Source organism: Capsicum annuum, chromosome 2 (genome assembly GCF_002878395.1).
Source record: "Capsicum annuum cultivar UCD-10X-F1 chromosome 2, UCD10Xv1.1, whole genome shotgun sequence".
Lineage (NCBI taxonomy): Eukaryota > Viridiplantae > Streptophyta > Magnoliopsida > Solanales > Solanaceae > Capsicum > Capsicum annuum.
This window is the reverse complement of record NC_061112.1, coordinates 149735909-149753574: the sequence shown is the minus strand read 5'-3', so window position 1 is coordinate 149753574 and position 17666 is coordinate 149735909. Positions and strand designations below refer to the sequence as shown.

Sequence of the window (17666 nt, the reverse complement as noted above, 5' to 3'; positions counted from 1 at the left end):
GTTTGATTTGATGTATTAAATATAATAAATATTTATATATTTTTTATAAAACGATTTTTATTTACTAAAGTACCCTTCTTTGTATACTCTCTTTCAAGCTTAGAAGTAAGTAGCTGCTATTGTAGAAATGAAATATCCATGGAAGCATTATCCTTCTATTTGATGATATAATTACACATACAGATAATTCTTATGCTAGCATCGACGAGACAAAGCTCAACCAAGAAAAAATGGGAGATAAAATAAAACAAATGGAGGTGACATGATGTCCAACATCTCTTCTCCAACTTCTGCAAAATTCAAACAAAACAAAATCAATTAACAAGAAAAATCTACACGATGATCATATATGAAAATGTTGAGGTTAAAAATGGTGATAAACAAAAAGAAAGTAGCAGCGGCTACAGATCGGAGCAAAAAAAGTTGAAAAAAAAAAGAAAAAGAAAAAATAATGTTTGATTAAGAAGGAAAAAAATATTTTGAGGGGTAAATTTATCATTTAATAAGTCAATGTAAGTATTGAAGGCTTTGTATTATTAATACATAAAAAATAAGTGGTATTACTAATACACAATAGAGTGTATAATTAATGTAAACATTAGTTATACATAAAATAAAAAATATATCAAATAAAATATAAATAATACATATTAACTAATACATATATTATTTTTTTAAATACATTCTACCAAACAATCCTAGGGTTTGAGGCAACACGCTTGACTTAATCCAGTAGTTTCCAGCTCACAGTTATAATCAATAAAAAATTGCATTTTGTGGTTTACATAGTCATAATATTGATTGAAGTTTTAGTGCAAAGAGTCCCTGTATTGGTTTACTGTGTAACTGAAAAAAACACCTGTACCTTTTCCGTTCGAATTATATATTTTGATTTGACATAAAATTTAAAATAAAAATTATACTTTAAATTAAAATTATGTCAAATATATTAAAATATATTTTAATATTATATTTTAAACATACAAAAAAGAGTATTGTTCTTTTCGAGGACTAACAAAAAAGTATTTCATCCGTCTCAAATTTTCTATTTTGATTTTTCATTTTACTTGTTTTTATTCAATAATCAAGAAAAAATATTTTTTTTTTTTTATATTTTATCGTTTGTATTAATTATTTTTTTAAATTAAAATATAAATATAATAATACTATGATAAACTAAGTATGTTATTAATTATTTTTTTTAATTATTGTGTTATCTTAATTTGAGACGAAGGGAGTAATTAGAAACAACAGACTTCGGGTACACAGGAGACCGAATCAGGGAATCTCGCAGTTACGGCACACATTTCTAGTTCTCCTTGTTCTCTTCGTCTTCAAAGTCCAACTCTCTGATCAACACTCTTCCCTTCCATTAACCCAAAATCGATAAACAAATCCAACAAAAATGTCTCAGAATCCAACATACGACGTGATAATCTTAGGTGCTTCAGGTTTTACTGGTAAATACGTTATTAGAGAAGCTCTCAAATTCCTCAACGTTCCATCTTCCCCTTTGAAAAACTTAGCCATAGCTGGCCGTAACACTTCCAAACTTTCCCAGGCTCTACAATGGGCCTCCGGCCCAAACCCACCACCCCAAATCCCAATCCTCGCCGCCGACACAACCGACCCGTTTTCTCTCCGGCACCTCGCTTCCCAGACTAAGATCATTCTCAACTGTGTCGGCCCGTTTCGTCTTTACGGCGAGCCCGTTGCTGAAGCATGTGTTGATTCGGGCTGCGATTACTTGGATATATCTGGAGAGCCTGAGTTTATGGAGAGGATGGAAGTGAAGTATCATGATAAGGCTGTGGAAAATGGTTCGTTGGTTGTTTCGGCTTGTGGGTTTGATTCTGTTCCTGCTGAATTGGGGTTGATGTTCAATTCAAGGCAGTGGTTGTCCCCGGCTGTTCCTAATTCGGTTGAGGCTTACGTTAGTTTAGAATCGGATAAGAGAATTGTTGGAAACTTTGCAACGTATGAATCAGCGGTGCTTGGCGTGGCTAATGCGGATAAATTACTGGAGTTAAGACGGAACAGACCAAAGAGGCCTCGTCCTGTGGTAAGCATTTTCTTTATGTTGGTAGGTTCCATTTCATATTGTTATTGATGATCTTGGATTGAATTGAAAATGAGCATTTCACGCGAAAAATTAATGGATATAGATGCAAATGCAAGAGCAAAGACTGTTAGAAGCTTCTTAATAGCCATTAGATAGCTCATGTAAGAAAGGAAACAAGTATAGATTGACCCCTCCCATGTGTGCAACCCGATTTTGAGGTTGTGTGAACTTCAGCTGGGATTATGAGTTTGAGAATGAACTTGTCAAATGTTGACTGTGCCACTGTGTATAATGTTAGAGAATATGAGTACCGGACACCAAACCTTAAGGCTATGTGTGGAGTAGCCTGTGATTCCGTGAACCCCTTGAAAGCCTTGCACGTTGCACCCAAAGATATGGTGGTCGATGTAGTAGGTTTAGAATCATGAGGTCTCAGTTCAAATTCCATCGGAGGCAAAAACACTAGGTAATTTCTTCCCATCTATCCAAACCTTGGTGGACAGAGTTACCCATCGCAAGCTCACCTAGACACCATAGTTATCAACAAAAGAGAACCTTACACGACTCATGCGGGAAAAAAATATAACTTAATATTTATGTGTTGATTATACATTTGTATCTGGCTTCCCTATTCAGGGTATCCGGCAATTTTGCATTTTCTGTGGAGAAAATTTTAAGTAAATTTAAGTTGTCCACTACTTAGCCATATCAGAAGAAATTGAAACTGATATACTCGGAGTGTGCTTCTCAATCAATACATCCCTCTCTGATTTTAACTGATTGACACTTAAATCTTGTGTCATGGGATATTGGATGAATATAAGCTGAACCAATCTGTGAGTGGTATTAAACATTGATTACTGCTGTGAAAACTTCCAGATTTATGCTTCACTCATTTCTTCTTCTATGAAGCCATTCACATACATATATGTACATGTAGTTTCATGAATACATCAGTCTACTTGATACGGCCAACAACTATCTGATGCAGTCTGGTCCTGTGGTCGGCTAATTAAGTGGCAGGAATGATGGTAGATAGGTTGTGGAGTTGATGCTTAATGAGAAGTGATTTTGTCTTGAAAAGATTGCATCAGTATTGAGAAAGAGTAATGGAATTAGACCTAAATACTGTGGAAGTGTAATGCTACCTAGAAAAGATATGGAGAAAAGGTGCAGGAGTATGCTCCGTCCTCGGAAGTTTTGACACAGTCATACACGTCAATTCTTTAGAACTATTCTACTTTCACTGTTCTTTTGTTTCACTGGAGGAGTAATGTAGGTTAAGAAGCAATTTGTCTTTACAAATTAGAAGTCAATTAATCAGTATGTCTTTGAAGGTGTAAACTGCAATCAAAGTCCAAAGTCAATCATATTAAGGTTCTTTTCCTCATTTTACAGAATGATTGCATGATTATAAAAATTATTTTATATGAGGATCTTTGAGAGCCAATTTAACTCTTTCCATAAAATGTGTGTCGTAGTCGATATGTGATGGCGCTGATGAGTAATGGTAGAAATTCATAACCTTATGATAGATAGACTGAATCCGTGTATGACAGGGATCAACTTTTTTATTACAAGCGTACTTTTAATAGAGATTTGTTGTTAGAGATGGGCTTATTTGATACCTGCTACATTTGCTAGATTAATCATTGCACAAAGCCATACTACGTACCATGCTGCTGTGGGGACAGTATATGTCAGTGTTTTCTCTATCAAATAACACATTAGATCTGTGAAACATATTCTCTCTCTCTCTCTAACATTTTTCTGTTTGCTTAGATTCCTGGTCCTCGTCCTCCTAATGGTCCGTTGATGGACCACCAAAAGGAAATTGGCGTTTGGGCTGTAAAGTTACCATCAGCAGATGCCATTGTAGTCCGAAGAACACTTTCATGTTTGGCTGAAAATCCTAATGGTTTACCAGGTGTTAATGAAAGCACTGAACATGTTGAGAGGAGGGAGGCATTTTGGTCAAGCATAAAACCAGCTCACTTCGGTGTGAAGATAGCTTCAAAATCTGTATTAGGTGTTGTTCGTTTCATTACAGTTGGTGTGTTCATTGGTCTCTTTGCTAAAATTGGTATAGGGAGGTGGCTGCTATTGAAATTCCCTTCATTGTTCAGTCTTGGATGGTTCAGGAAAAAAGGTCCAACTGAAGATGAAGTGGCAAGTGCTACCTTTAAGATGTGGTTTGTCGGACACGGGTTTAGCGATGGCAGTCTTGCATCTCAAGGAAACAGGAAGCCTGATACGGAGATAATTACAAGAGTAATGGGACCTGAGGTTGGTTATTTGACAACTCCGATCATTCTAGTCCAGTGTGCTCTCATTTTGCTCAAGGAACGACACAATCTTCCAAAGGGAGGTGTTTTACCGCCCGGGATCGTGTTTGGACCAACAGACCTCCAAGACATGCTTCAACAGAATGGAATATCTTTTGATGTTATTTCAAAGAATACTGTCTAACTTAATGTTTGTGCCCTTTTAGTCGCATGGGGAAACCCGAACTTCTTCCTAAGGGAAAATGAAACTAATTACTTTTGCTTTAATTGCATTGTTTCTTCCGACTGTTTTCGTAAATTTTGATATGCTTTCTTAATGGGGGTGTGGGAGTGTAGGGGGGACGTGGATGTTATGTGGGAAATAAGGCGGCCAACTGCATCAGGGAGGCGGCTAGAGAGGTGTTGGGTGTTTTGAGGGGTCGAGCAGGACGACATAAGGGGGACTGGTGGTGGAATGAGGAAGTTAAGAAGAAAGTGGAGATCAAGAAGGGGGCGTATGTTCAGTTGATTGAGAGTAAGGATGAAGAGGAGAAGCGGGTGAATAGGGAGGTCTACAAAGTAGCAAGGAAAGAGGCTAATTTAGCAGTTACGGCGACTAAGACAGCAGCATTTGAGGGTTTGTATGCGGGTTAGAGGAGAAAGGCGGGGAAAAAAGGTTGTATGGCTTGCTAAGGCTAGGTAGAGGAAGGGTCGTGACCTCGATCAAGTGAAGTGCATTAAGGGGGAGGAAGGTAGAGTGTTGGTGAAAGATGTTCACATTAAGAAGAGATGGCAGGAGTATTTTCATAGGCTTTTAAACGAGGAAGGGGACAGAGGCATTGTGTTAGGGGAGTTGGAGCGCTCGGAGAAGAGCCGCGATTTCAGTTACTGGAGACGTTTTAAGGTTGTGGAGGTCAGAGAGGCTATTCGTAGAATGCGGAGTGGTAGGGTGACGGGGCCCGACGAGATCCCGGTGGATTTTTGGAAGTATGCTAGTGGGGCAGGCTTAAGGTGGCTGACTGATTTGTTCAACGCCATTTTCACTACTGCGAGAATGTCTGAGGCTTGGAGATGGAGTACGATGATTCCTTCGTATAAAAACAAGGGTGACATTCAAAGTTGCAATAACTATAGGGGAATTAAGCTGTTGAGTCACACTATGAAGATTTGGGAGAGGGTGGTTGAGCGGAGATTGAGGAGGGTCGTGTCCATTTCAGAGAATCAGTTTGGTTTTATGCCTGGTCGCTCGACGACAGAGGCAATTCACCTGGTGAGAAGATTGGTGGAAGCAATTCACCTGGTGAGAAGATTGGTGGAGCAGTATAGGGAAAGGAAGAGGGATTTGCACATGATGTTTATCGATCTGGAGAAGGCGGTATGACAGAGTCCCTAGGGAGGTTCTTTGGAGATGCTTGGAGGTGAGAGGAGTGCAGGTGGCGTACATCAGAGCTATTAAGGACATGTACGATGGAGGGAAAAGTCGGGTGAGGACGGCGGGAGGAGACTCATGGCATTTTCCGGTAGAGACAGGTTTGCACCAGGGATCGACTCTTAGCCTGTTCCTTTTTGCGTTGGTGATGGACGTGTTGGCGCGGAGTATTCAAGGTGAGGTGCCGTGGTGTATGTTATTTGCGGATGATGTAGTGCTGATTGATGAGATAAGGGAGGGTGTGAATAAGAAATTGGAGGTTTGGAGGCAAACTCTGGAATCTAAGGGTTCAGGTTGAGTAGGTCTAAGACGGAGTATTTGGAATGCAAGTTCGGTGACTCGAGTCCGGAGGACGGTGTGGTGGTGAGGTTGGACTATAAGGATGTTTGTAAGAAAGATAGTTTTAAGTATCTTGGGTTTATGATTCAGGGGGATGACGTGATTGAGGAGGATGTCTCTAAGCGTATTGGAGCAGGTTGGATGAAGTGGAGGCTCGCCTCGGGAGTGTTATGTGATAGGAAGGTGCCCCTTAAGCTTAAGGGCAAATTCTACAGAGTGGCATTCCGTCCGGCCATGCTGTATGGAGCTGAATGTTGGTCAGTCAAGAACTCCCATATCCAAAGATTGAAGGTGGCAGAAGTGAGGATGTTGCGTTAGATGTGTGGTCTCACTATAGGGGATAGAGTCAGGAATGAGATTATCCAAAAGAAGGTGGGAGTGACTTCGGTGGAGAACAAGATGACAGAAGGCAGGTTGAGATGGTTTGGGCATGTGATGAGGAGGAGCACGGATGCCTCTGTTCGGAGGTATGAGAGACTAGCTTTGGATGGCTTCAGGAGGGATAGAGATAGGCCAAAGAAATACTGGAGGGAGGTGATTAGGCATGACATGGAGCAACTGCAGCTTACTGAGGACATGACCCTAGACAGGAAGGTGTGGAGGTCGCGGATTAGGGTTGAAGGCTAGTGTGAGTGTGTGGGTTGGGGCTAGGTGTTAGGAGAGTGTGGGGGTGGTAGTCCTCTTAGGTTGTGAGTGTATTGTTTACTACTAGGAGAGTATCCGTTTTCCTATTTCTTATTTCATATTGCTTGTACTTTACTTATTTTGTATTTCCTTAATATTTACTGTTATTATTTATACATCCTGTTTCGAGTTGCATTACAACCTTGCTATACTATTCTCTCTCTTGAGCCCCAGGGGCCTATCGGAAACAACCTCTCTACTTCTTCGGAGGTAGCGGTATGGATTGCGTACATTTCACCCTCCCCAGACCTCACTGTGTGGGAATATACTGGGTTGTTGTTGTTGTTGTTATTGTTTCTTAATGCCTTCAGGTGCTTTGTCAACATTTTTCTTTCCAGGATTAAATCTTGTATCCGTGGCCATTTTTCTTTCTCTTAACGTTTTTAGATTCTGGATAAGCTTTATTTCGTTTAACAATTTTTAGGTATGTTAAACTCCTGTGGATCTCCGATATCAGGAGCTTCCAGTTTACACCTATAACACTGCTACAGCTGACTGCATTGATTCTTATTGTGTTCCAACTTCTTTGTGTTGACGGGCCACAATCTTTTGACTTTAACAAGAAGGCTCCAATTAACAATTATTTTTACAACCAGAGGATCAACAACTGAAAGGAAGTGTTGATAACCTATGTTGCTCCGACTCTTCAAAAATTCCAGTAGGTGCTTGACGGATCCTCCAAAAGTAGTGCATATTTGAAGGATCTGACTCGGGTGTAGCTGCATTTTTGGAGACTCCGAGCAATATAGTTGATGACAACCTTCCAAGAATGGTGTCAAGGTACATCATTTTTGTTCTGCCTTTAATGCTTTGATGAATTTCCTTAGCCTCTTCTCAGAGCTCCCTCCAATTCCCTTGGTTTTTCTAGCTTGTTCCCTCACTTTCAGAGCGTTTACCTTCATATTAACATCTCCCATAAAGTTTTTCACCATTTCGGCAATCTCCCGACCATTCACTAGATTTTCCTCACCCCAACCCCATTCTTCTACCCACCTCCCCAATCCTACCTTCTCTACAATTTCTGCATTCAACTTTTGATCACCATGATGTGGCCATGCCAGTATTGGCACTCCTGACCAAGCTGCATTCATCACTGAATCCCATTCACACTGGTTCATGAAAAGTCCAATAGCTGTATGGTTCATAATAGCTTCCTCATAATCGCCTGGTTTCACTATTTTCCCTTTCTTTTCCATCTCTTCCAGGACTGTATTCCCAAACAACTCTAGATGCTCTTCTTTCAGCACCCATAGAAACTTATATCCGCATATCTCTAGTCCTTTTCCTATTTCTCTTAGTTGTTGTGAAGAAATCGGCTCTCTAGTTCCAAAGTTAACATATACAACTGATTCAGCAGGTTGGTCATCTAACCATGAACACTGAGTGTCTTCTCCTAGCTTGTAATCTTCCATAGGACCAACAGGAAAAACAAGAGGAAGAGAACTGGTTACTCTTCCATCATCAAGGGCAGCAATTGTTTCTGGTTCAAACCAGTCAAAGGTGTTCAGAAAGACGCCAGTCACTTGAGGAAGAGCTCGAGCATTTGGCAGTAAGTAGGCTTTCAATACATAGCTCAATGGTGAATCATCCATCCAAGAACGAGGGATGCTTGATTTTGGAACTGATCCTAAACCTGGGATCTCAAGATTGCTCGAGCAGTACTTAAATGCAGCAGGATCTTTGGACAACAGTACAGGAAGGTATGCCACAATCGAGTAAAATTTAGCTGATGTTGTGGAGATATTGTAAAGAGGAATGTTGAGATTATTAGCAATCTGTGAAAGACTAGATGCAATAATAAAGTCAGAGACAATAGCAGAAACTGGTTCATTCAAAGAAGACACCAGAGGGCCGAGCTGGTGAAGCGAGTTACTAATAGCATCAATTTGCATGATGAATGGATCATTGATTGGAAAGGTTGATGTATTCAAGGGAAGAATTTGAAAATCTAGTCGATTGATTTCTGGGTGATCGGCGAAATAGTTGGAGATGAAACTCGACTTTGTGGTAGATATTTCAAGCTGCATGATGATAAAGGTGATTTTACATTTCTGTGAAGCTAACATGGAAGCTAGTCGAAAAAATGGAACCATTTGTCCCACTCCCAGACCACTAGGGAGAAATAATATATGTACTGGCTTTGCAGAGTTGACGATAGAATTAGACATCTCGATGACTGGTGCAAATGGATGAATTGGAGAGTGATTTATGCAGAAACAGAATGACTAGCTAGATGTTTTTTAATGATTAAGGTATGGTGCAGATGACATTGTGTCGAATTCAAAGGAGAAGTGAAAACAAAATGCGAATAGTTTAGTACAATTAGGTAGTTGATCGCTTTCATATGCTTGTTTGGTAGTTTGAGGAACAGTAAAGGAATCAATTTTTAGCATATTAAATTATACATGGTGATTGGGAAGGCTTTTGGATTTTTTGAGGAAGCCTAGAATATAACAATGATCATCAGGTTATTAGATTTTACTTTTTACAACGTTTCCAACGGTAATTGGCTTCAAAATTACCCTCATATGCAGGAAATAAAACATAAAAAATAAATTATAACCCCATACACAGGCTTAAGAGACCTCAAAAGTAATATTAAGTTGCTATGCAAGAGATTTTAGTCACATCATAACCCATGATTGAAGATGATCAAAAAAGTCATAGATCTGTGGAGCTTTTCGGGTCTTTGTAACACCACCTATTGGACCAAGACTTGCTTGCATTTAATCCTATTTTAGTTGTCTACTTTTTCTTTTACACATACAATTAAAATATGTGTCGGAGGGAGTATTATAAAGCTGATTGTTGTAGGTTACATTCCATTAAAACTTTCAGCTACCCATATTCATTACTACTACTACTTGTAAGACGCACTTGAATTCAAGTGTAAATTCAAAATCAATTAAGAGATGCAATAACATGCTTTAGTTTGGGTACTTCCAAACTTGTAACTTACGTGTCAATCCGTCAGCCTAGCAATTTTTTTTCAACTCTTCTTACATAATTAAGTTTTTTTCTTTAATTTTTTGGTTTAACTAAAAGAGCCAAAATTATAACGTTTCATTATTTTTTAAAAATGACGTCTTTGTGTTCCATAGAGGTGGTAGTTCATGTATCTATGCATTGTAGTATATGTCAAGGTTTCATTCTTCTTTCGCTCAAGCAATAATTATGGTGCCATTTAATAAGATTACTGCATTATTAAGGAGATGAGACTTCTTATATAATCACTTTTTTTTAAGTCCAAAGTTTTCTATTTCTTCTGCATGTTTTATTGGAAATATAATCTTTGTCACGCTTGCCTTTTTTTTTAAAAAAAAATTAAAAAATAGCTGAATGACATATATGTAATTCTACACTGTACCTAACCTAGTAGTAGTAATTTCTCCTACTGATTCGAGACTTGATTGAATTTAATACGTATTAATAATTATTTTGGTAAAGTGGGGGTTGAGGTCCTGTATGTGGCCGTTGGCTGTGCAAATTACACCTTCCATCCCAAATTGTTTGCCTTAATTTCTAAAAATAGTTACCTCAAATTATTCATTTTGTGATGTTAGAAGTTCAAGACGAAATTAATTATCTTTTTCTATTTTATTTTTTATAGTAATTATTTTTGAAGACTATAAATATCTCAATAAAATAAATACTTAATGAAAAACAGATTATATCTTAAGGCATAGATGAAGGTAAAATAGTTTTAAAAAAAACATAGCCTCCAAACTATATTTAATTTGAGATCGATTCAACTACCATTGACGAATTTAACTAAGCAGCAAAAATTAAACTGAGACTCTTCTATGACAGCTTTGCTTGCTCATTGATTATCTGAGCTGAATATATTTATGTATAGAGGCGGATTAAAGATTTCAACTCTACAGGTTCAATCTTTAAGGTTCTTAATCATTTATCTCTTGTTATGATTTTAAAATTGTGAGTTCATATCTACTATTTATTTTAATTTTATTAAATTTTATTCATTAATTTATACCCACTTCAAAAGTATTGAGTTGAGATGAACTCGATAGCACATGGACCACCCTGCGTATGTATTTATACCTTCTTATTGCTATTGAATTTTATAGAGTAAAAGGAACCTAGTTTTAAATATTTCGGGTCCATTTCCATTGCACTACTTTAGTGCTGCACAGTTTGGTCCCTCTTGTTTAATTAACACCCATTACTGAAAAAATTGTATTGTACCAATATGTTAAATATGTATTTACTCTCTCCTTTTTATTTTAAATTCGGCCTTTATACGTAAAATATTTTTTTATTTGTTCATTTTAGTAAATTAAGAGTCTGGTTTTGTTTTTCATACTACCCTTAATATTAAATAACCACACAAAGTAATAGTAATCAAATTTAGAGTTTCAAAATATTACTAAAAAGATTAGTCTACTAATCCCCCCATTTCCATTTAGTTGTTAGGATACTTTTTGGTACAATCGTTAAGAAAAAATTACTAGAAGGATAATTTGACCAATATATTTCTTATTAATTCTTTAATTTCTACTCATTTACGTGTCACTTAATTCTAGAATAATTGATGCTAAGGATAAATATGAAAAAAAAAATTGATTCTAAGTATGAAAATTTCGAACCCGTTAATGCTTTCTATAAAAAAAAGAGAGAAATCTTAGTAGCTTAGTTGGTTAGTTACGTGAACTCCCACCTTGTTGGTGAGGGTTCAATTCTCCATATTGTAATCCCCTCCCCCAATATTTTTTTTTTCTTTTTAAAAAGCTTTCTATAAAAAGAAATGAAAAGTTAAATTAATTTGATGAAAAAACAATATCTCGCCTTAATGCACGTTCATAAATCATAGTCATAAATTTTTGGTCCTGGCAAAATTCTCAGTTAGGAAATATTTGAGCTTGTCCACTCTTGCCAAATTTTGTAACCTTCTATCCCCATTTAAAACCCCCCAAAAACAACCACAAAGAATACGTAACCTTTGAAGGGTTGCTCTTCCTCACTCTCTCATTTTCTTGTTTACTCTCATCAGGTGATTCTTCTTCTTCAACAATTATTCTCACTTTAATATCTCAAAATTAAAGAGAGTTAATTTAAGCAAAGCAATCACATGAATATTGGAGTATGGGTATGTGTTCTTCGTTTAGATTTTCATGCTAATTACTCAATAATTATATACTCTATTACAACCAAGAATAATTATGATTAAGGACAAAATGAGTAATTAGTTTTCTAAAATAACAATTATTTTTAGTAAGGACGACGACAATTAAAGTGATCCGATGGAAGTAGCTTATTTCTTTTCATGCCTCCTTATCTACTCCCAAATGGAGTTTTGGGCTATCTTGTTAAGTTAAAACATTTTAAAACCTTCATCCAGTACTTCCTTCCTTTATGCTATCAACTAATCAGGAGAGTCCGCCCGCTTCTTTTGTATCATGATGCCTGTCCCAGATCTCCAATTCTTCCTACAGTTTGCAAATACATATATATAGTTAAAGCAGCAAATGCCATCATCATCTGTGATCTGTAATATATATCTACTCTCTAAAATCATCCTCTCCTTAGTTAACAGTTTTCTCTTCATTGGCTAACCAAACAATTAGCTTTAATCCTAATACTCCCTTCGTTTCAAACTAAATATATATTTTCAATTATAAACTCAAATTTATATTTTCAAAAACATAATTAATAAAGCTAACTTGATGTAAAAAAAAAAAAAAAAGTTCCTCCGAAAAATTTCAAGTTAACAAGCATAAATGATTTGATCATTTACTAATATGTGATGCTAAATTCTGTGTCTTTTTTTATGGCGCGCCTTAAATGCGCTTCAATACAGGGAGGAGCAGCAGCATTGAGATTAGTTTGGCGGGAAAGAAAAAAATAACGTGAGGCATATATACGTGGAGACCGTTAACAAATTGACGGAAGCTGGGTCATAAGTGCTTTGCTTTACCAAAAGATGTGGACTATTAATGCTACATACAAAAGCAATAGGACCATTTTGCCAAAAATATTGGACCATTTTGGATACTATCCAACATGTTATACAATTATTACCAATCGAGCCATGTCACAAAAACTCAGTCCAAATCCAACTTACGACGTCATAATCTTAGGCGCTTCAGGTTTTACTGGCAAACACGTCATTAGAGAAGCTCTCAAATTCCTCAACGTTTCATCTTCCCCATTGAAAAACTTAGCCATAGCAGGCCGTAACGCTTCCAGGCTTTCCCGGGCTCTACAATGGGCCTCCGGCCCGAACCCGCCACCCGAAATTCCCATTATCGCCGCCGACACCAACGATCCATCTTCACTTCGTCACCTCGCTTCCCGGACTAAGATCATTCTCAACTGTGTCGGCCCGTTTCGCCTTTACGGCGAGCCCGTTGTTGAAGCGTGTGTTGATTCGGGCTGCGATTACTTGGATATTTGTGGAGAGCCTGAGTTTATGGAGAGGATGGAAGTGAAGTACCATGATAAAGCTGTGGAAAATGGCTCGTTGGTTGTTTCGGCCTGTGGATTTGATTCTGTTCCTGCTGAATTAGGATGGATGTTCAGTTCGAGACAGTGGACGCCGCCGGCAATTTGCAGTACGATTGAGGCGTACATTAGTTTAGAATCGGATAAGAGAATTGTTGGAAATTTGGGGACGTATGAGTCAGCCGTGCTTAGTGTGGCTAATGCGGATAAATTACAGGAACTAAGGCGCTCCAGACCCAAGAAGCCTCGTCCTGTGGTAAGATGCACGGCAAATGTAACTCAGTGCCCTCCTGAATTGTAATCCGATTTCAATGACATACGCTCTAACAGGGAGTTGTGAGTGTAAGAAAGGACTTACCATATTAAAGAAGCCAAGTGTTCAATGCAAACATTTAAGCTTGATATACCTGCAATATTTGCTAGCTATTACATTCCTCAGATATATGAAACATAGTATTTCTGTCTCACTCTCCAATGTTTTCTTGTTTGTTTCAGATTCTTGGTACTTCTTCTAAAGGTCCAATGATAAATCACCTAAAAGAAGTTGGGCTTTGGGCTGTAAAGTTACCATCAGCAGATGCAACTGTGGTGCGGAGAACACTTTCATGTTTGGCTGAAAATCTTCATGGTTTACCTGGTGTTAATGAAAGCACTGAACAGATTGAGAGGAGGGAGGAATTTTGGTCTACCATAAAGCCAGCTCACTTTGGTATGAAGATAGCTTCGAAATATCTGTTAGGTGTTGTTCGTTTCATTACAGTAGGCAAGTTCATTGCTCTCTTTGGTAAAACTGGTATAGGCAGGTGGCTGCTCTTGAACTTCCCTTCAGTATTCAGTCTTGGATTTTTCAGGAAAAAAGGTCCAACTGAGGATGAAGTGGCAAGTGCTACCTTTAAGATGTGGTTTGTCGGACATGGGTTTACTGATGGGAGTCTTGCATCACAAGGAAATCGGAAACCTGATATGCAGATAATTACAAGAGTAATGGGACCTGAGATTGGTTATTTGACAACTCCAAGCATTCTAGTCCAGTGTGCCCTCATATTGCTCAAGGAACGAGACAGTCTTCCAAAAGGAGGTGTTTTCCCTCCTGGGATTGTGTTTGGCCCGACAGACCTCCAAGACAGGCTTCAAAAGAATGGGATATCTTTTGATGTTATTTCAAAGAAAACGGTATAACGAAATGGTAGTTCCCTGCAGTTTTTGTCAAAACCTTTTGATGTTATTTCACTTTCCAGGCTAACTCTAGAATCCCTGGCCGTATTCATTTCTTCTTTAATGTTCTTAGGTAACTGGATAAGCTTTATTTTGTTTGAAAATTTAGTAGGTCTGTCAAGTCCTGTATATCTTGATTTCTGGATGATCTGAGAAAAGGTTAGAGATAAAAGCTTTGACTTGGTAGTAGAGGTTTCAAGTAGCATAGTGATGAAATTCTACATCTGTGTGAAGCTAGTCGGAAAATGAACCATTTGTCCCACTTCCAGGCCACTTGAGGGAAATATTACGTAAAAACTAGCTTTGCGGAGTTGATGATTGAATCAAGCATCATGATGGCTGGTGCAAATAGATGAGCTAGATGCTTTTTTAACGATTAAGGTGTGGCCCCAATTACATTCCTGTCATCATTATGCTGCTATTGTGTCAAATTCAGAGGAAAAGAAAATAGAAATAGTTAAGTAATTAGAACAATTAGGTATCTGATCACTTTCATATGCTTGTTTGGTTGAGGAATAATATCTGCATCAGATCACTAAACTGCCATGTGTGTGTGTACGGGTAATGTAAGTAAACAATTTGATAATCTTGATTGAACTTGGCAGCCAATCTTATTAATAGGTAAATTACTACTTCTTGTAAGGACAGGAAAAACTTAAAAGGTGAGATAAAACATTTCAAACTTTGAGCTTCAGCATTTCAATTATTTGTCCAAGAACTTTTTCTGATGTACCATCAATTTCCCAAGCCTTTGTAGCTTCTTCTCCCACCTTCTGAGCCATGGACCGCAACTTGTGATCTTCCATTAGCTGTGTAATCTTCTCCTCAATCTCTTCCGACTTTACTAATCTCTCGCCCAGCCAACCCCAATGTTTTGGCCATAACCCTAAGCCTGCCTTCTCCATCGCCTCTGCATTAAACCTTTGGTCCCCGTTTAGCGCCCAATCCAACGTGGGTACTCCACTCTTAGCAGCTTCCATTACAGAATTCCAACCTCCGTGGCTAAAGAATCCTCCTATGGCAGGATGTGATAAAATCTCTTCCTGTTGCACCCATTCCTTAACAACCATTCCCTGCCTTTTCTCTTTAATTCTCCCTAAGAGTGAGCTACCTAGTAATTCTTCTAGTCCTGTTTCTTCTACTCTGTCCACTTTGACTGATTTTAATACCCAGAGGAACCTCTGCTTGCTCTTTAACAAACCTTCCCCTAGTTCTTTTATTTGGTCCTTTGACATGGCTGTTCTGTTTCCAAAGCAAACATAAACAACTGATTTTGCAGGTTGTTCATCTAACCATTTAGGAAGAGAAGTGTTTTCACAAACGGATTTGTGATACTTGAAAGGTCCAATTGGCAGAAACTGTGGAAGAGTGATCATTGTCCTACCACTATTGAGGGCTTCAATCGTCTCTGGTTCAAACCAGTGGAACGTGTTGGCAACAACACCTTTAACCTTGGAGACAGCTCGAAGGTTTGATATCAACCGCGTTGTGAAGATATTCTCTGGATTGAATAAAACAGGAGGAATATTTGACACTGAAAATGAGGGTAAACTAGGAAGCTGCAAGTTGTTGCAACTGCCTTCAAGAGTCAAGTGGGGTAGGTGGGTAATAAGAGAATAAAATCTAGCAGAAGTTATACTTAAGATGTAATAGGATATAGACAATGATGGTTCATCAGCAAGTTGATCAACACATTCTGCAGCAGCAATGTCAAGAAAAAGAGCGGAAACTGGTGGAGATAAAGAAGATAGAAGAGGAGGAAGAAGATGAACAGAACGAACAATAGCCTCAAACTGGAGGGCAAAAGGATCATCGTGAGGATTCGATGAGTGGAGGGGAATGACATGAAAATCAAGGCGCTGAATGTGTGGATGCGCGGAAAAGAAGCTATTCAAATGGTTAGATTCAGCAGCGGAGACAGTAGGCTGGGCAGTGAGTATAGTAACCTTACAATTACGAGAAGCTAACATGGCAGCGAGGCGAAGAGATGGCATCAAATGCCCCATTCCAGCACTTGGAAGTAGCGCGACATGAGTTTCCATCTTTCAAAATCTATCGATTGAAGTTGTTGCTTGACCTGAGTCTCAGTTAAAAACGGTGATGATATAGGTTTAAAAAACCTGAGAATCTTTATATTTATCGGAGAAGACTGGACTTTGTAAGCCTCACATTCTACCTAACACAACAACCACCCTGCATGTTGGTGGCTGTTAATTGTTGGAATCATGTTTCATTTAAGATCTCAACTACCATTTCTTTTTTTGATTTATAAATTCCAAAATCAGTTCAGAAGCACAAGAAACTGTTGCCTTCTAGTATAAAGTACTGCGTTGCTAGTGCAATCATAAATGATACTGTAGTAGTATTGTATTATGATTCCAGGGATTGATTAATGCAGACATATATTTCCTTTCATACACCTACTAAAACGAAATGCTGATTTACAAACGAAATGTTGATTTACAAACCAAAGGTCGAGGGTTCGACCCTGGGTATGGAGTAAAACTTTGTTGGGAGCGCTACCTCCGAATGGGGCTCTACCCAGCGCGAATCCGGATTAGTCGGGCTCCAATGTGGGTACCAGACACCGGATGGGAAACAAAAAAAAAAGTCTTAAACCTTTTAAGGTAACAAAATAATTGAATGAATATACATAGGGGTCGTTTGGTTTGAAAACAAGTTATATCGGGATTAATTATGCTGAGATAAGTTGTGATGGAAAGTTATACTGGGATTATTATGCTGGGATTATTTTTATTGAGTGTTTGGTTTGTTGTATTCAAAGTAATATGCATGGTATAATTTATAAGAATAAATTGATTGATTACCAAAATATCCTACATCTTATTTAACTTTATATATATATATATATTTCTTTTTAACCTTTAAATATTCATTCTTAATTTTTTTTAATTTTTTTTAGAGAAATTAAAATATATAAATAAACATAATTTATATATTTTACAATCATTTTGAACGGTAAACTGTTCAAAATTTATTTATTTATGAATATATTGTACGTTAATTAAACATAATTTATGTGTGTGTGAGAATATATTACGTTATATATTATGTTATATATAATTAAACATAATTAACATAATTTAACATAATATATTATAATTAAATATATTAACATAATATATATATATATATATATATATATATATATATATATATTCATAATATTATACGTTATATATTACGTAAT

At 37.6% G+C, this 17666-nt stretch overlaps 4 protein-coding genes across 5 annotated transcripts; 2 read left to right on the top strand and 2 right to left on the bottom strand.

Annotated features, from left to right (window-relative positions):
• The first annotated feature begins 1222 nt into the window (after positions 1 to 1222).
• On the top strand, positions 1223 to 4614 carry LOC107860492 (probable mitochondrial saccharopine dehydrogenase-like oxidoreductase At5g39410). The gene is made up of 2 exons (XM_016705869.2): positions 1223 to 2062; positions 3845 to 4614. Exons 1-2 carry the CDS (start codon positions 1406 to 1408, stop codon positions 4529 to 4531), a joined length of 1344 nt encoding a protein of 447 aa, XP_016561355.2. The 5' UTR covers positions 1223 to 1405; the 3' UTR covers positions 4532 to 4614.
• A 2949-nt stretch (positions 4615 to 7563) lies between these two features.
• Positions 7564 to 8871, bottom strand: LOC107860489 (UDP-glycosyltransferase 13). The gene has a single exon (XM_016705867.2). It carries the CDS (start codon positions 8869 to 8871, stop codon positions 7564 to 7566), a length of 1308 nt encoding a protein of 435 aa, XP_016561353.2.
• A 2777-nt stretch (positions 8872 to 11648) lies between these two features.
• On the top strand, positions 11649 to 16721 carry LOC107860488 (probable mitochondrial saccharopine dehydrogenase-like oxidoreductase At5g39410). Of its 2 annotated transcripts, none has more exons than XM_047407524.1 (4): positions 11649 to 11885; positions 12597 to 13496; positions 13736 to 14836; positions 15735 to 16721. In XM_047407524.1, exons 2-3 carry the CDS (start codon positions 12720 to 12722, stop codon positions 14417 to 14419), a joined length of 1461 nt encoding a protein of 486 aa, XP_047263480.1. In that variant the 5' UTR covers positions 11649 to 11885; positions 12597 to 12719; the 3' UTR covers positions 14420 to 14836; positions 15735 to 16721. The 2 variants fall into 2 exon arrangements, with proteins under 2 accessions (XP_047263480.1, XP_016561352.2); XM_016705866.2 differs by having other exon boundaries at positions 11697 to 11789.
• LOC107860490 (UDP-glycosyltransferase 708C1) lies at positions 15044 to 16497 on the bottom strand. Its single transcript, XM_016705868.2, has one exon. It carries the CDS (start codon positions 16495 to 16497, stop codon positions 15133 to 15135), a length of 1365 nt encoding a protein of 454 aa, XP_016561354.1. The 3' UTR covers positions 15044 to 15132.
• Positions 16722 to 17666: the final 945 nt, after the last annotated feature.